At 47.8% G+C, this 18685-nt stretch overlaps 1 protein-coding gene across 5 annotated transcripts in view; it reads right to left on the bottom strand.

Moving 5' to 3' along the window:
• SLC1A2 (solute carrier family 1 member 2) overlaps window positions 1-18685 on the bottom strand; it is a 139362-nt gene that overhangs the window by 75951 nt on the left and 44726 nt on the right. Inside the window, exon 1 of one of the 5 annotated variants that reach the window (XM_053203312.1) lies at window positions 13507-13612. The exons of 3 other annotated variants lie outside the window; for them this stretch is intronic. In XM_053203312.1, coding sequence (XP_053059287.1) covers window positions 13507-13514 — 8 coding nt within the window. In that variant the 5' untranslated portion in view covers window positions 13515-13612. Of the gene's footprint in view, window positions 1-9116; window positions 9140-13506; window positions 13613-18685 lie in introns of those variants that run through there. One more of the 5 variants, XM_053203311.1, reaches the window with a different exon arrangement.

Raw genomic sequence — 18685 nt, 5'->3', positions numbered from 1 at the left:
AAAGAATGATGTATTGTTGTATAAACTGACATGGAAAAATGTCCAAAATATAGACATATGAAACGTATTCATGCACATGTACACTTATAATGAATGGAGAGAAATTTTGGAAGAAGCAAAAGACTGCAGGAGTTACCTCTAGGAATGGGATTGGGTTTTAGAGTCAGGTACATAAGGGATCCTTTTATGTTTATGTAGGGTTTTTTTTTGTAGGTTTTGACTTTTAAAACCATGTTATGTTCATGTATTATACTGGATAATTCACATTTCCTTTGGTAAATGATGAATCAGCCATCTCAAATGTTCGGGAGAGGACAGTTGTTTTTTTTTTAATTCAGGAAAACATTAACTTTTTAAAAGATGAGGCCAAGAGGCTTCCATTTGTAAAAGAGTTACCAGGAGGTAATAGCTCTGTGTGCTGAATTTACTGCCAAGATCACCTGATGCAGAGAGTAACACAAGATAAATTTTCCAAAATGATTCTGAGGTTTATGCTCAAGAAACACAGCAAATAATCTGCCCAGCAGAGACTAGGGTTTATTTCTCTCAGAAGGAATGGACTTCCCGGAGGAGGGTGGTACCTTTTGTTCTCTCCTTTAAAATGAGAGGAAAATACAGGATCTCTTTTCCTAGTCTTAATTCCCATTGGCCTTGATCAGACACAGAGACAGTTGCCTCCCATGCACATAGGAGTTCATGCATCAGAAAACACTAGCCCCAATCTGGTCCTGGTCACTTAAGTTCAACCCCTGGGACATCTTCTCCAGAATGTAATCATAAAGATTCCAGAGTGGGACTGTAGTTGCACGTGGGGCTTCCTCCACCGCCCTGCTCTGACACGTGGTGCAGCCACACACAAGTCACTGACACCTCGCTGTTGTGCCGGAAGTATCAGTACCCTGCCTTCAGGTAGGGATAACCCATTCTCTGTGCACCGAGATCATAACAAATAATAACAATAATAATAATAATATCTGTGCACCAGAATATCTCTCCATTTTTACACACACACACACACACACACACACACACACAAACACACACACACACGGATCTAAAATCTAGTGAATTCAAAGGTTTGATAAAATTAACAACAGATGTGCCAACATTGTGAAATCCCTAGAAGGCTCCAGCCAAAACATCTTTTGCATTGCCCGGGTGATCATTTCACAGTGCTTCAAATGTTTGGGACCCAAGGTATATGGCCAGGAAGTGACCCCAATGAGAACTCAGACCCTGATCTTCTATCATCAAAAAAAACTGTTTGTTTACATCTAAGACCCAAATATGATCCATGTTATTAATTGGCTAATTCACTCATCCACTCAGTAGCTATTTGCCAAGCATCTATTCTGGACTTGCATCTACATGCAACAGACACAGTGGTGAACAAACAGAGGCTTACATAATAGTAACGGTAGGAGCTAATAAACAAAGAATTAATGTCATAGAGGAATACATTCTATAAAGAACAATGAAGTGATATGGTAGTAAATGGGATACAGTGTGATGAGGCACTATTTTATATAAGGTGGTCAGGAAGGCAACATTTATTTTTTTAAGTTTATTTACCTATTTTGAGAGAGCGGGTTACAGTAGGAGCAAAGGAAGGGCAGAGAGAGAGGAGATGGAGAATCCCAAGCAGGTTCCGTGCTGTCAGCATAGAGCCCGACACGGGGCTTGATCCCGTGAACCGTGAGATCACGACTTGAGACGAAACCAAGAGTCTGACGCTCAGCCAATCGACTAAGCCACCCAGGCACCCCAGGAAGGTGACATTTAATCAGTGACTTGGAGAAAGTAAGGGTGACCATGTAGGATCCTAGAGAAAAGTATTCTGAGAGAGGAAACTACAAGTGCAAAGGCCCTGAGGCAGGAGCAAGCTGATGAATTCTAGGAACAGCAAGAAGGATCTCCTCACCACAGGCTCACAGGCAAAATTCTAGGAGCATGTGCTTGGGAGAATCAAAGGACAATTCCCCTAAAAATGCAAATACAGAAATAATTTCCTTACAACTTAAGAGCACTGAGAATTCACTTAGGGCAGTAAAGAGCACAGCCTGCTCACTGCCCCGCCCTCAGTACTGGGAAGGGTTTCTCAGGTGCCAATCACCCTGACTGGATCAGATTCCTGTGCCCGGAACTGGAAGTGACCTCGAGGCACTTTTAGTTCCCAGAGGCAGTAAGAGAATTGAACCATTCAATTGGGCTTAGCAGCTCTGTTTCAGACCCAAAGCAAGTAACTGACAAATATTTTTGGTTTGTCTTTGAGTGTTGAATGTCCCAAGAGTAGTAAGTAAGTAAGTAAGTAAGTAAGTAAGTAAATAAATAAATAAAAGGAATAATTAAAAAAATAAAAATAAAAATAAACAGGGGCGCCTGGGTGGCTCAGTCAATTGAGCTTCTGACTCTTGATTTCAGCTCAGGTCATGATCTCAGGGTTCATGGGTTCAAGCCCCACGTTGGGCTCAGTGCTGACAGTGTAGAGTCTGTTTGGGATTCTCTCTCTCCCTGTCTCTCTGCCCCTCCTCTGCTTGCTCTCTCTCTCTCTCTCTCATAATAAATAAATGAACTTTAAAAAAAGAAATAAAGGGGCACCTGGGGGGTTCAGTCAGTTAAGCTTTGACTTTGGCTCAGGTTGTGATCTCACAGTTCGTGGGTTCGAACCCCGTCTTGGGCTCTGTGCTGACAGCTCGGGGTCTGGAGCCTGCTTTGGATTCTGTGTCTCCCTCTCTCTGTCCCTCCCCTGCTCGCACTGTGTGTGTATGTCTCTCTCTCTCTCAAAAAAAACATGAACATTAGAAAATTTTTCAATAGGTAGGTAATAATAAAAATAAATAAAAATTTAAAAAAGATAAAAAATTAAAGAGGCCGATTTAAGCAGGATGCTGAATCAAAGCCACCCACTCCATGGCACTTACCTCGCCTGCTTCTCATGCCCCACCCCCAACTCTCACGTGAAGACCATCACACCTAAGAATTCTTGCGAAGTACCAGGCTTCCAAGTGCAGCTCGCCCATAAAACACTTCATAAAACGTGTGGACTTGGCTCCTGCTTTTGCAAGCACAACCTTGCCCTCCCTCCTTTCTCCTCGTGGCCAGGCACACCGCCTTCCCGCTCTCAGAGCACGCCTGGGAACCCCGGCCCGCACACCTTCTACCGCGCTGCCTGCCTCTTGCATCCCCGCTGGGGAGGCACTGCTGGCTGGTTTCCTTCCCTCGGGCTCTTGCAGGACTCACTGGGCGCCAGTCCTCATACCACCCAGCAAGGTTGGAGGCTCAGCTGGGAGGTTCCTGGGACCATGAACAGTCAACGGGGACCCCCAGGGGAGAGGGGCACTGAAGCTGGTCTTCCCCATGGCAAGTGTGCCGAGAGGTACACGCACCTGGCTATGGCCAGGAGCTGGCAGGGCCAACTGTGACCCCCTTCCCTACCAGACCCTTTGCTTGTCTCTTAAAAAAAAAAGAGAGAGAGAGAGATAGTTTTATTGTATGGTTTTCGGATTGCATCAATAATATGTACTTTGTTTACAGAAAGATATAAAAAAGAAGGGGAAAAATCACCAGTTAACTCCATTGTCCGGAAAGTCTAATAGCCAATGCTTGGAGCCAAGCATTGGTTTTTTTGTTTTGTTTTGTTTTGTTTTTAATGTTTATTTATTTTTGAGACAGAGAGAGACAGAGCATGAACGGGGGAGCGTCAGAGAGAGGGAGACACAGAATCTGAAACAGGCTCCAGGCTCTGAGCTGTCAGCACAGAGCCCGACGCGGGGCTCGAACTCACGGACCGCGAGATCGTGACCTGAGCCAAAGTCGGCCGCTTAACCGACTGAGCCACCCAGGTGCCCCCCAAGCATTGTTTTAAGTGCTACACACTCGCTTAAACTCCCTTACAATTTATTCACTTAAACCTCATAACCGTTGTACAAAGGTGACATTATTTTAAAACCCATTTTGCAGGTGAGAAAACCAAGGCACAGAGAAATGAAGGTCCTTTCCTAGGGCTCAAAGTAATAAAGCTGAGGAGCTAGAATTCAAACCTTGACCCAGGTTCTTAATGCATCTCGACTACGTCTACTTTCCATCTGAGGGGCCCATCTCTAGCCCGGCTCCTGCTGCCTGGGTTCGTAGCACAGAGCAGGGAAGGTTCCCTCTCTTCGCCTCCGTGGGCTCACAAAGGCTGGGAGGGCTGACGGGAGGAAGAACAGGCCGTGGAGGCTACGAGCCCCACTGAAGGACTACACATTCACCAGACCTGACAGCAAAACAGACAGAGCAAGGAGCCACTTTTCAGCCCATCGGGATGTGTTGAGTATCCAGTATATGTCCGGGACTAGGGGGATATAATGACTGGCACCCAGCCTTTGACCACAAGGGTTTGGTCTATTGGCAGAGACAGAGCACGTAAGCAAGCGCAACTGACAACAGACATGGGACCAGACTGTAGGCTCCTCGAGGGCAGTTTCACCTTGTCCGCACTGGGGACTCGTTGGAAGTGTTGAGGAGCTATTTGTTGAACGACTGAATGACCTGAGCCAGCGGCACTGTTCTCTTCTGAAATCCTGGAGAAGTCAGGAAGGGATTTCCAGGTGTAACGACAGTTCAGCTGAGACCCGCAGGCAGAGGGGAGGGGCAGGGGATGAGCAAAGCGTGGGGGCCGGACTCCACACGGCTGGCACCCAGGCTGGGGGAAGCCCGTGTGCCCACGGCAGAGGCACGTTCCACAGGCGAGGAACGGAGACCATGCAGGGACTTGGAAAGACAAACAGGCTCAGATCAGGTGCTCTGAGGCCAAAGGAAGGAGTCCAGACGTGGGGGGAAAAAAAGACACATGTGAAGACAAAGTTTGAGAGTTAACACTTCGTTTGTTCTCTACCCAAGGGAACAGGCAAGAAAAAAAGACCTTACGGAGGATAAGAGTTGAATCTTGCATAACAGCTACTTCTGTGGGGAAGAAGGAGGAAGAAGAATCCTCAAAAACGCAGGAAAACACCATGAGGGAGCAGGAGGGGCATGAAGGGGTTCCCAGGAGCAATCTAGGGGGCTTCCCCCCAGCACTGTTACTCTCAAGCACTCCGACTAAAGGGGTCTCCCAGTCTGCCCTGCACAGATGCAACCACTCACCGCGACAAGAGCCCTTTCCCTCTATCTCAGTGGCCTGCAGATCACCTTTAAGACAAGAGTGGTTCCAAGCCCCTTTCACCTCACGGGCAAAGTCCAATCCAGTAACGCTGGCTGCCTGGACCAGTGGGTTGAGATGGATTCTGAAGTTGAATCCAGATTCACAGCGAATGAGTTCTATGATCAATGAGCAAATATCTGCCACGGACACAAAACTGAGGAGTGGCCACCCATGTGCCCATATGGGCCCTCCCTGCTTCCAGCAATTTGCATTTATTTTATTTCGATGCGGACTCACGCAGAGCAGAGACTGTCGCATTTAGTCTCGTGCCAGGGGCTGTGCCACGTGGGCACTGAGGAAATAGAGATTACGATACTCAGCAAATGTTTGCTAAGTGAATGATCAAACTCATTTGTTCCCGAGAGAAGGGACCACAAAGAAGCTGGACGCTGTGAGCTTTCAGAGTGCAGAAGCGGCAGGAAGGGCCTCTTCCTTTGAAGCCAGCCCTCCAGCCTTCCATCCTGACCCTGCCCTGTGCCAAAGTCCCTGCGACAGGTCTGGGCCCCGGCTGCATCCCAGCACTGCTCTGCAAGAGGCGTTGCTCCTAACACAGCCAGTGAATTCTGGAATGCATGAGCTGAGTCTCGCTAGGAGTGGGCTCACAGGCTAAGCCAAAGCATTCCTCAGGCATCTGCTTTTACCAAAAGAGACACGGAAAAAAGCAGAGGCACGCCTGGCTTGGCCTCTCCTGGGGTTGGTGAAAGAACTGTCTAGAATTGGGTTGGGCCAACCGACTCTCCCTCTGAGGGTCTCCCCTCGAGTACTGATGATGAGCAAACCCAATATTCCTCTTGGCTGCCCCCCAACCCTCAGTAGGGTGCCCCACATGGGTTGAACAGTCAGTAGATAAGAGAGACACATTTCATTTAAAGAACTCCCGAACTGGATGGGGAGGAAAGCAAACAGGTGGGAAGTTATGGTCCAGGAGGTAAGCAAGGAAATACACAATTGCCAGAAAATGCCAGTATAGACACCCATCTCTGCTCCCGGAGTTAGGAAGACAAAGAGATTGACAGAAAAGCTGGGGACAGCGTCACAAAGGAGAAGCGTGTGTGTTCAGTCTGGAAGACTCCAGGCCGACTTTTAACGGCGAGAGAGAAAGGGAGCGGATGCAGTAGGCAGAGGAAATGGAGAACGTGGCTCAGCGGCGGGAAGGGAAAGGCGAAGTTGAGAAACAGGCGGGCTGCATGTGGGAGGTGAGGCTGGGAGGTGCCGGGAGCGAGGTGAGAACCAGGCACGTGAACCGGAGGGTGCCGCAGGAGCCCGGGCAGCCCCGTACGAGGCCTGGACTAAGGGATGGGCCATCCAGATGAAAACAAAGATTAAAGCCAAGGCCACATGAGAAGGGAGAATCAGGGAGGAATCAAAAGTGCCCAGGGAATCCACGGGAATCCCACAGGCCACCAGGAACAAGAAATAAGAGGAAATGATGGAGGAAGCCGGAACTGTCCGTGAGTCCTTAGCAACGTGGGTTCGTTGTATGGCCTACACACCTCCAAACCTCGTCTGGCAAGCGCCCGGGGCCCGGAACTCAGGTGTTTGCGTGGCTCTTTCTTGTGAAGCCTGTGGATGTGTCCTCCTCACGTCAGCTCCTCTCCCTCCCTTCCTTTTGGGGGAAAATGAAGAGAAGAAAGGCCCCTCCCTTCTAGATTTCCAGCGCCCTTCCCTCCAGACAGCCACCCAGTGACCCGCGGAAACGCTCATCTCTGCAGAGCAAAGAAAGTATCAAATGTGCTTACTCCTCATAGGATATCTGCATTTTAAAGGAGGCCTAACCCAGATGCTTGGATTTCCAGTACGTTCACCCACAATGTCCTGTCTGCTGCAGACCTGGGAGGGTGCAGGGGGGTAGCGCACAGCTCGTGGGCTCCGGGGGCTTACAGTTTAGCAGCGGAAAAGGCCATTCTAGTCTGTTCTGCACTTATCTTTGCCAGCAGGGGCGGAAGTCCTGTGCAGTTAGAGATTCACATACCTGGGATGGTCACAACACGGGTTCAAATCCCAGCTCTGCCAACCTACCAGCTAAGAAACTTGGGGTGAGTTTCCTAACGTCTCTCAGCCTCAGTTTTTGTCCTGTAGGAAACCCTGAATGAGACCGGTATGGTGAAGGGTTCAGTACAGTGCCCGGCACAGGCAAGAGCTATCTGCCAAGATGTTCCAGGAAATACTAGAAACTCACTCCTGGCTTTTAGGAAATGCGCACTGAATCAAAAGAGAAGAGGACATCTCCAGAGACTGAGCAGGGCTTTAACTCCCATGGGCCCTTCTCATTCCAGTTCCTTATTTATAGATGAAACAACCACGAGACTGTCTTCTTCTACCTTGTTCTTATCTTGCAGGATTGGGGGGGGGGGTGGATGATAGGATCCCCATTTATCGAGCAGACAGTGAATACGGCATGGTGCTAGGCACATCACAGACTTAATCTCTCTCAATCCTCCCAACCCAAAAGATACAGGTGTTCTCCCCCAGATTAAGAGAGAGAGTAAAGAAAGAATGCAAGTCGCCCAGGGTCTCCAAAAAACCACCTCAGCTGCTTCCCAGCTCCCGACCTGAGCCAGGCTTGAACCCCAGGTGCCTGGAGATCCTTCCAAAAATGCACACCGAGATAAAATGGTTTCCCAGCCTTTTGATTTACAACTCTAAAGAGCTTGGCTGAAGCAGCAAATCTTTTGATGATTTATTCCAATACTCTTAGTTGCCCTGTCAAGCCTGATTGGGAAGATGCCTGGCTGGGGCTGGAGTCTGTCTCTGGTCTGGTCCGAACCTTGGGGCGAGTGACCTGCCACCAGGCATTGGAGGTACGTAATGGAAAGAGCCTTAAGATTCCATTCTTTCGACTACCCTAAATCTTGAACTTACCACCTCTCTGGGAAAACGTACTGAAGCCTGCCAACATTTTTATTTCCTTTTAGAGATCTTTTTTACCGCGTGAACCCATCTACCCACAGCTCTCATGTAATGGAATCGTGATCCGGTCTCCACTGGAGAAATTAATCATAATAATATACCAATGACCACTAACACTGAGTACTTACTCCGAGGTAGGCACTGTCAGTAACCTAATGAAATAGGTGTTATCATTATTTCGACTCGATGGATGGGGACACTGAGGTTTAGAGGGCGGGGTAGGTCAATCAAAGTCAGGCAACTGGTTAGTGGCAGAGACAGAATCCAAACCAGAAACGCTTTCCTCGGGGGGCCAGGCTCTACTCACTGTGTAACGCTTCACATCCCTTCTCCACCTGCCCGAGTGACGGGCACATCTCCACTCTCACAGAGGGCAGGCACGTCAGTTCCTGTTGGGACCGTGAACACTCCGGACCAGCACGTTCTCCTACCACTGTAGACACGTGTGCCTGTCATCTGCCCCCCGCTTGGCCCTGGCCACAAAGTTAGGAAGCTAAAAACAGTGTGATTTCCAAGTAGTATTTAGCGACCTCATGAGACACAACATCACTGTGAGCCTTTTGTGGGTACATTTAAAAACCAAGACAGAAACTTCACGAAAATGGTACCATCTTAGAAAAATTGTACACTGTATCATCAAGATGAAAAACAAAAACAAAAACAAGAGGTTCCCAGTGGCTGTACGTAACGGTAGGACGATGGATGGTTTTATGTTTCCTTATTGATTCTCTCCTTTATGTTCAAACTTTCTACAGCAAACATGTTGCACCTTGATAATAAGAAACCAAAAAAGTTAAAAATAAATTGATAGCCGTCCCCTCCTGCCTCCAAAAACACAGTCTACGTGACTCAGAGTAAAGACAAAGAACTTCTTCGTCTGTAAGTCACGTCATTGGCACATGCTCCCTCACCTTGCAGCTCACACATCGTGCCCTGGTTATGCATTTACACCTCTGTCTAACACGACTCGGGTTTCAAGCCTGCCTCTGATACTGAGAGCATGTCAGCATGGGGAGTGAATTACCTTAACCCGTCCATGGCGCCTTTCCAGTCCTTCCAGTGCCTTCTGCAGAGGGAAGGTTTAATTACCGAAAGTCCTGTGACGCAGTCAGCCTATTTTTGGCAGGCAGGCGGGACAGGTTAGCTCTTTATCCACTCCTGCCTTGGCCGAGCCTCAGAGGTCACAGAGAGGAGGCATTTTCATCCTGACCGTTTGCCAAGCCTGACTTTCTAGAAGCCACTCCGGTACTGCCTCCCGAGGAACCAGCTGGGTTTCTGCAAAGGATGGGTACGATATCTCCCCCCCACCCCCCGCAGTGCTGTCACCCCAAGCTAGGGCTCTTAAAATGTCTCAGCACGTGCAGGACTGAACAGAGGGAGCCCTTGTTTTGTAATGCACTTTAGTGGGCACGTTTCACTACATGGATTAGGTGAGAGGGTTGGGGGTAAGCTAATGTGGTGGGTAAACTGCACTGCAGGAGAAATAAATGGGAATTTGGGGGTGGCAGAGGAAGGAAGGGAAGCTTTGGAGCAGAGAGCAAGAGGCCCTATCAGTACAGAGGGGAGTCCATGGAAGGAAACTGTGGCCAATGAAGACTATCCCAGCCGGGAGGAGTGGCCAAGGGAACTTCAATAATACTAACAGCACTAATAATAGCAGTAATAATAATGTCGATGGTAATGATAGCTCACATTTACAAAGCACTTACTGCGGGTATCCTTCCAAGCAAGCGCTGTCCTCTAGACCCTCCACAACCCCGTCAGGTAGGTACTACTCTCATCTCCGTTCGACGGGGGAAGAAATTGAGGCACCCAAAGTCAAGTGAGCTGTCCACAGTGATATAGCAAGTGGCAGAGCTGGGTTTTGAAACTCTGAGCCCATCTTGAAGAAACTCGGCAGTACAGAAATGCCCAAGGCTCCACTGCACTCAGCTTGCTATCTTGTTCTGTGGTACACACACACACACACACACACACACACACACACACACACACAGACACACACCCGCCACCTCCCTTGAGGCTCAGACCTTCAGTAAAGTCGGCTACGCCTGCAGCATCTGCCGTCTTTAGGCCGTGGAACTTAGGGAAGCAGGGGATCAAAACAGCTCCCCGGGAGCAAGGGAGGGGGGTGGAGAGCAGCCTGAGCAGTGCGTGATGTTGTGGAGAATATTCTCCCTCCGAATGGAGGTGCCTTGGAGAAACGTTCGCTTCCAGGCATCCCTGGAATGGGAAGAGACTATCCGAGGCTCCCTGCATGGGAGATGGGGCTTTCAGGTGGTTTCACTTAAACCACAAAGGACGATAGGATCATTGGCTGAGCTGGAGAATTTGTGAAATTTCCGGACACTCGAATTTAGATACTTTGTTTCCTTGGTTCTACGATATATATACTTTTTTTTTAAAAAAAACGTTTTAAAATTTCTGTAATTGGGATACATGGTGTTTCTCTTTTTACTTAAAAAAACTATTATTAAATTGTTTGTACAGCTTACAACCAAGGGTGATTTAGAATGGAGTAAAAGCAGCTGTCCTAGAACCTTCTGGTGGAAAGGGCGCCTGGGTCGCTCGGTCGGTTAAGTGTCTGGCTTCGGCTCAGGTCATGATCTCTTGGTTCGTGGGTTCGAGCCCCGCATTGGGCTCTGTGCTGATAATGCAGAGCCTGCTTGGGGTTCTCTCTCTCTCCCTCTCTCTCTGCCCTCCCTGACCTGTGCTTTTTCCCTCTCTCTCAAAATAAATAAATAAACTTGAAAGAAAGAAAGAAAGAAAGAAAGAAAGAAAGAAAGAAAGAAAGAAAGAAAGAAAGAAAGAAAGAAAACCTTCTGGTGGGAGCAGATGAAGCCGCCTGGACCTCTCTCTTTAGCAGAGGCTTGCCACCCCAGTTGTTTCTGCAAATGCACAGAGGCTGTGTCCCACCTTCTTCCTCCCTCACAGTCTCCTGCTTGTTCTGATCTTAGCTCAAACATTGCTTCCTCCAGGAAGCCTCCCTGACCTATCTAGACCAAGTCTAATTCCCCTATTGATCTGTGTCATAGATCAATGTCCACCGTCCCCCACTAGACTGCACCCCCAGAGAGGGCAGGATTGGGCCTTTTTTTGCCCCCCAATGTTAAATCTCCAGTTAGGAACACAATAAGAATCTCAGTGGTTTTGTGCTTCATGAGTACATCTGAGTCTCGAACATAAAGCTAGAAGGAAAATGACAGATTCTCATCTCAGATGATCACAAGTTCCTTTCAATAATCCTTGGTAAACACCACCACCAAAAAGGGCGGGCATGAGTGGCTGTATTAATTTGGATTTAGTAATTCTGGAAACAGGTAACAAATATTTTAAACCTTTATCTTCACAGACCTCGTAATCCGATCTTGGGAATATGGTACATGGAACAATCTCCCAGAAAAAATAAATGCAATTCAGACACAGATGGCCAATTGTAGCACTCCTTATAAAATACAGAAATTGGAAACGACCCAGTTCAGTCATGGCAAAGGTTAAGCAAATGATGCCACAGCAGTGGTAAAGTAGAACAGAGATATCAAGAGATGTAATTTCTTATCCATATTCCCACATGGCAACCTAGTGCCTTTCTATGAAGCTGGGCATAAAGCAGGCCCGCACATGGCCCGCACCGTGTCATAGTGGACCTAAGAAGGGAGTTTAGAATAAGAACTCATAGGAAAAGAATTTTAAGTTCCCTTTTCTTTAACAAAGGAGGGATTGGCAGCATCAGAAGCAGATATAAGGGGAAAGGAATACAGCATGATCTCTAATACATATGGTCGTAGATTATGACCACAAGGAGACACATTGCAAGAGTGCCGACCTCTGGTTCACAGACTGACATTTTCCCCCTTATTTATCCTTTTAAATATTTTAGCAATTCTCTGCCATGAGCATATAGAACTTTCATAATCGTAATATGAGCAGCCTGTAAACAAAACTATAAACAAATGAACTTCAAGGAAGTCGTTTTAAACAGTGAGGAGAAATGGGCCAAAATGTGAACAGGCTAAGTCATTTACGCTATTGTAACAAAGGAAAAGCAGTGGGTTTTCACAGCTTTGGATCAGCCACAGTGCCAAGCACATGTAGAAAGCCCTCCCTCAAAATCTAACTTTCCCACACTTTGTGATTTCCCGAATGACTGCTGTCAGCAGCGTCTACTTCATTGGACTTACTACTTTTTAAAATCATCTTTTGGGGGCTTCTGAACACAGAAATCAACACTTCAAAGGATAGGATGTTTGAATATGGTCCCAATTCTGATAAACACGAAACCTGTTCCCCAAATCTAGTGAACATTCGATAGATAGGCATCAAAGGGCTGAATGACCATCAGCCATCTTCTTTCCACTTCTGGAGGGAAAAAAAAAGCAATAACTTGAAAGGGACAAACAGCAAACGTATCTGGTGGTCTTTGTAACACCTACACTCTGTGTTGCAAGAAGAAACACTTAAAAGGATCGCGGGGTAGAACGTAAAATACCTTACGCGCTTAGCAATATCAGAAAGTGTCTTTCCACCACGGAAACCAAGCCTGCTGGCTTTCCCACCACACCAAGTACAGGTAACAGCACCGTATCACTTACACTTTTGCCTTTGAATATGTGGACCCAAGAGCTTTTGCAGCAGGATTAACTGGTTGACAAGGCGAACTTAATGAAGTCCCTCACATGATTCCGTAACTTGCAAATGGAAATAGTTTCACACAACATGTAAATGGCGGAGCTGGGATTTGTGGATTTTTATCTAGACCGATTTCTTCAGCAGTGATTGCTGAAGACAGGAACGTGAGAACCTCTAGAAAGAGTCTGAGGTTGAATGCAGAAGACAAAGCCAGTAGGTATGACGTCTCCTACTTTTGGGTGCTTAAGTTCTTCAAGATGCAACCACAGATGATGATTTTGGTAAAAGATACAACTTTGCCAGCTCATGACTAACCATCTTATCAATGGGTCATTTAAACCAGCATTTAAAAGGGGGGGGGGGTCCTATATGGAAAGATACAAATATCATTTATTCATTCACTGAGTCATTCAACACCTATTCATCGAGAAGCGTACCATGTGCCTAGGGTTCCAGGACCTGCACATTTTATTCACCATCCTGAGTCATTTCAGAGCCAATGATTTCTCTGATGAGCAGATTACACTTCCCAATTTTTACTCCTCCTTTCTCTGAAACTACATGTCTAGAGAGAACCTAGTTCACAGGAGGAAGCTCACATTACTTCAGCCCGTGGGAAAAGCAAGTCTCTTTGCCAAGTTCCATACCAAAGGAGGCTCTAATAAGTATTTTATAATAACCTGTTGTTCCACCTTTCCATTTCTCCTTTTTCTCCAGGAATATAGTAATTACCTCCTTCTCATCCCCCCTCACTGTCCATCCCCACCCTACCCAAGGTTTCTGACCTGACCATCTTCTCGTCTCCAGGAACGCACTGGCCACCTAGCACTGCAGTGAGCTCTCTCTTCCATCACGGTCCTGCTGTACCTCAGAGGAAAATCTGTCGGGTGCTTTAAAGTTTACCTAACCAGCGTTCTGATGTCCTATTGACCACCATCATTTGGCTGGAGAGCTGTCCTATTGACCGCCTCATTTGGCTGGAGAGCTCAAGGTCGCTAAGTGTTTGTTTGAATGTTGTGTAATTATGCAAGTGAAAGACCTCTCAGGATCATCTTAGCCCTTTGATGGCTCTTTCCTCTCCTTAAGCAAGGACTATAGCTGTTCCTCGCCAGGTTTGGGCAATTTCCATGTGGCTCTCCCAGCAGATTGCCAGGAGGGCCCTGAGCCCAGATGATTCTCCCTCTGCACTTACCCGCTTCCTCCCTCATCCAGCCTTGCAGCCATCCGTGGTCATTAACCACTTCATCCCTGTAGCCTCGCTCCCTGACATTTAATCCAGACTCATCAAAGCACTGTGTCTTTAACTTCTAACCGCCAGTGTAAATGAAAGGGACCCACTCCTTTTAAGGTCCGGAGATGTTCCAGGCTTCCAATCCTTTCTCTGTACTTAAATTCTACATGTTCTTTAGCTTAATTTATTCATGGACTCTTTCATTTTCTAATGAAATGTAAAATCAAAGGTCAACTTATTGTTTTCAGATAGATGTGAACACCAGTCCCCAAGTCACCTTCAACGGCATCCGTGGACTAGAGCGCCAATTCTCAGAATGTGTCCCTCAGGACACTAATCCCCCCAAGTGTCCCTTGATATAAAGGCTAAGGGGTCAAATAAGATTGGAAAGAGCTGCTCATCCTTGAAGACTCACGAAGTCTGTTGGTGTATCAAGGCTTTGAGAAGTTCAGTAGGAAAGAAACATTTTCGACCAAGCCTTACGCAAAGTCCCTGGAGCCCAGAACACGCTTTACTTTTTGTGTGTTTTATTTTTCTTACATAAAAACTATAGACGTGGCATAGATTCGGTGGTCCAAGGAACACACTCTGGGAAGCAGTTATCTGCTATATAAACACCGAGAGAGCCCCGAACCAATGCTGTAAGTTGGACTTATTTTTGTAGAGAAATAAGTAAAGGCTTTCAGTCAAAAGATTTAGGAGGATGCAGGCAGCCTTGAGTTAGTACTCTGGCTGCAGTTTAGTATAGAGAATGGAACCTCAGTTCTCAACTGGGATAGATGGCAGGTGGGGAAGGGGCCAGGGGGCTAGCTGGCCCATCGCCCACGCCAGACAGGAGACCTCCACGTGCTTTGCAGATAATCGGACGTGGAGCCCCCCATAACTGGGCCTTTGCAGGAGCCCCACATCCTGAAGTCCTGATCTACTACGTACACCCTTCCCCACATCCGTGGCTCTTTCACAAGCTCTTTATGGCCCAGTTCGGGGCTGTTTCAATCCCAATCTGAAATTTTCGCAAGCACGACTGCATCTGGAAAAGGACTGATATTCTATTTGGTTCCTAATCGCCACCATAGATAAGTATACAGCAGGCAGAGGACATCTTGGGAGCTCCACCTGAGACTTTAAGCCCACTTCCAGCACTCATGTGTGATTCTGGGTAGATTACTTAACAACTCGGGGCCTCAAATTTCATCAAGAGGCATAATAATAGTAACCAGGGGCACCTGGGTGGCTCAGTCGGTTGAGCGTCCGACTTCGGCTCAGGTCATGATCTCACAGTTCATGAGTTCGGGCCCCGCATCAGGCTCTGTGCTGACAGCTCAGAGCCTGGAGCCTGCTTCGGATTCTTGTCTCCCTCTCTCTCTGCCCCTCCCCCACTCATGCTCTCTCTGTCTCTGTCAAAAACAAACATTAAAAAAAAATTTTTTTTAAATAATAGTAATAATATCTCATAGGATTGTTACAAAAATTGAAAATGAAATCAGTCAACGTACATGCAACAGCATGCAACACACAGTAACTATTATTATTGATTGTCATCATTATTATCTATCATGATTATTATTTATTGATTCATTCCACAGATATTTCTTGGGCAAAACAGTCACTGCCTTTAGGAGCCCTCAATGTCCTTTGAACAGCTTTGCTATTGAGAGTTGCCAATAGAATCCGTGGCATATCCACAGCAAGGTCTCAGCTCTCCTCGGTAGCTTGACTACTACTGAAGTCCTTCTAGTTGCCACATCTAATCCCCCCTTGGCGACATTTATCACAGCGAACCTTCATGGAAGACTCACTATGTTCTGGGCCCACTCGGAGGGCTATGCATGTGTTGGCCTTTTCTAACTCCTTCAACAACCCCAAGGGGTAGGCACTACTGTTATTCCCATCTCTAAGGCCAGAAGACACAGAGAGGCTGGGTAACTTGCCCACGTTCGCACAGCAGTTCACTGGCAGAGCTGGGATTCAAACCCTCAAAGTCGGATCCTGAGCCAGCACCCATGACCACTGTACTACCCTGCCTCTCCCTGGAGGGGTTTACGACGTCTGTTGGGGCATGAACGTGTGAGGAAGGAGGAGAAGCGGAGAAGGCAGGGGTGGGCACGGGTGAGGCATGGAGAGGGCACAACCGTCTTTGGGGCGTCGTGAAGAGAAAGACACCCGGCTGATCAATTAGTCGTGCACAGCCCGAGCAGCGCTCCCATTCTGCCTCGGAATGTTCTGAGGTTGCCGGAGACCCGTGGACGGCCGAGGGGGAGGCAGGCAGCAGGCTGAGCCCTGGCAGCGAGGAAGGGGGCCCAGCTGGAGCCCAGGACACAGCTAATGAGAGCAAAGCTGCTACAGAAGCCTCTTTTTCTGGGCTGCCAAGAGTTTTTGTTATTTGTAAAATAGGGGCTCATCGGAGAATTTCAAATACTGTTCGGGAATCAGAACCAGAGGGTGCCTAAAGATCCCTCCCAGCGGTGGGGCCTTAGGATGCCAGCTCTCCCAGGGTCCATCTCAAAGCTCAAAGCAACCGACAGAAGAACTAACACTCAGGGTACTCTGCGAGCCAGGGGCTTTGGGCTGAAAGCTTCCAGCACCCCTCTGCATGGAATTATTATCTCCACCTTCCAGACGAGGCAGGGAGAGGGAAAACAAGTTGTCCCAAGACATGTGGCCGGCAAGGACTGGCACCAGGGCCTGAGCCGGAGACGGAAGAAACTCCAGGCATGGTGTCCGCACGCAGAAAGTGGCTCGAACCCGAGGAGCGTCGGCACCTTTCGTTCCCTGACTCCTCCTCCGGGGAGCCCCTAGGATGGGACCCAGATGCAGACCTGCACGCAGCAGGCGGCTCGTCCGCACCCTCCCCGAGTTCTGAGTTCTATTTGCTCTTCCTGCAAAGAGAGGCTCTCGGGCATGAGAGCTTAGCAAGCGACAGGGCACAGGCAGATGGAGTGTCCCCGAGACACTGGGGCCCTGCGCTGGTTACCATCGCTGCCACTCTGCACACGGAGGCTGGATTTCAAAGCAGCTCTTGGCAGAGATTCTGCTCCCTCCGACACCAAGAACACCATATGTGTCCCTGATCCAAAGGGAGAGGAGACAAACCCCCTGCTGTTCTGGAGCTGGTGTCCAGGAGGCTGACAAACAACGTCTCAGCATTTCCTTTCAATAGCCCGGGGAGGGGTGGGGGGGACACCGGTGGGAGCTGCGGCGGGGGGGGGGGGGGGGCAGTTAAGCAGCTGAAAGTTCCCCTTTGTGTCGCTCTCACAGACTTCTGGAAGGGGTCAGGTTGGGGCGATTCATCATTCACCCAAGTAGACTCGGGCTGAGAAGCAAATTCAGATACTGTGGTTAAAAATAAATCTCTGCTCACCATCTTATTAATATTCTGTAAATGTGTTAAGGACCTTCGGCCAACAGGGAGAAAAGTTCATTTACCCAGCGGTGGCTACACTGGCTCTAATAATCTGGTAAGAGGAACCCTATAGCTAAGCCCTTGATTTCTTTTCAAAAAGTTATGGGGAAATGTTAAGCACAAAACAATTCAGCGAGGCAATTACTTGTTCGGACAGTCTGCTGGCATTTGAGTACCACTCACTGACTGCATAATCACTCTGTGCCTCAGTTTCTTCATAGGTAAAATGGAGCTGATCACAATAGCTGTTGTACCTGTGGGTTAATACATTCAGACCCCTATGTCCAATGGTGCCCGAGGCATAATACAAGTTAGTTACCATGCAAATTCAATCTATTTTATAATATTTATGGTGATGACTATCATTTATTCCTATTGCCAGGGGCAGGGTTGAGAGCTTGTAGACAGAGCACAGGTTAGTCCTCCAGACAATCCCAAAGGGCGGGTATTATGCCCATTTTACAGATGGGACACTGAGAAAATGGAGTCAGAGAAGTCCAGACCCGGTGGACGGCAGAGCAGGATTGAAACCAGATCCATCTGAACTCATGAGTGATGCTATGTAATTTCATTGCCTGGTTAGTGTCAGACTGTGAGGCTGGCAAGAGAGAGAACCTGATGGTCCCCATTTAACTGGTATAAAAACGGAGGTAAAGAGGTGAAATGATGAAGGCATATCCAGTTTTCTTTGCACAATGCTATGCTACGAACATCACAACGGCTGGGACAGGAAATGAAACTGAGGGAGACTGTAGTAATAATTGGACTTCTTTCTTAACCAAAATAACAGAGCAAAGGCATCTCTGGTCCCTCTGAGGGGAAGCCGTATATGTGTCATTCGGGCACCTCCTCTAAGAGCCCCCCCAAGCTCTTGGAACTGCTCCTTATACATGATTGAGCACATGGTAAAGCTGGTTTAACTACAGTCCTGAAATCTGGTCTTTCTGACTGTGACAAGGCCCTGTGGTCAGCATCTCCAGTTAGCTATTATAGCATTCACTACAATCATCAAAGCCTCTAGCTAACCTCTGTGTGTGGGGATCACTTCTCTGGAAGACTCCTCTTCATCCTTCAAAACCTTACCCAGCTATCTCTGCCTCTATACAGTCTCTCTTGACCATCCCCAGCCCTCAACACAATGGATGCTTCCCACTCCTAAACTATTTCTGTTTCCTTTACATATTTCCAACACAGAGTCCTCCATTAGACGGGGAGCAACCTCCATTAGACGAGGCACCTACAACTTATTTCAATTCGTTGGGAATTAGCAACTCCCACAGGGAATTGTGGGAACAGGCCACCCACCCGCTCATGGGAACAGGCCACCACG

The sequence above is a fragment of the Acinonyx jubatus genome, chromosome D1 (assembly GCF_027475565.1).
Source record: "Acinonyx jubatus isolate Ajub_Pintada_27869175 chromosome D1, VMU_Ajub_asm_v1.0, whole genome shotgun sequence".
In the NCBI taxonomy this organism is placed as follows: domain Eukaryota; kingdom Metazoa; phylum Chordata; class Mammalia; order Carnivora; family Felidae; genus Acinonyx; species Acinonyx jubatus.
The sequence above is the reverse complement of the archived record's forward strand: the minus strand, read 5'-3'. Positions and strand labels throughout refer to the sequence as shown.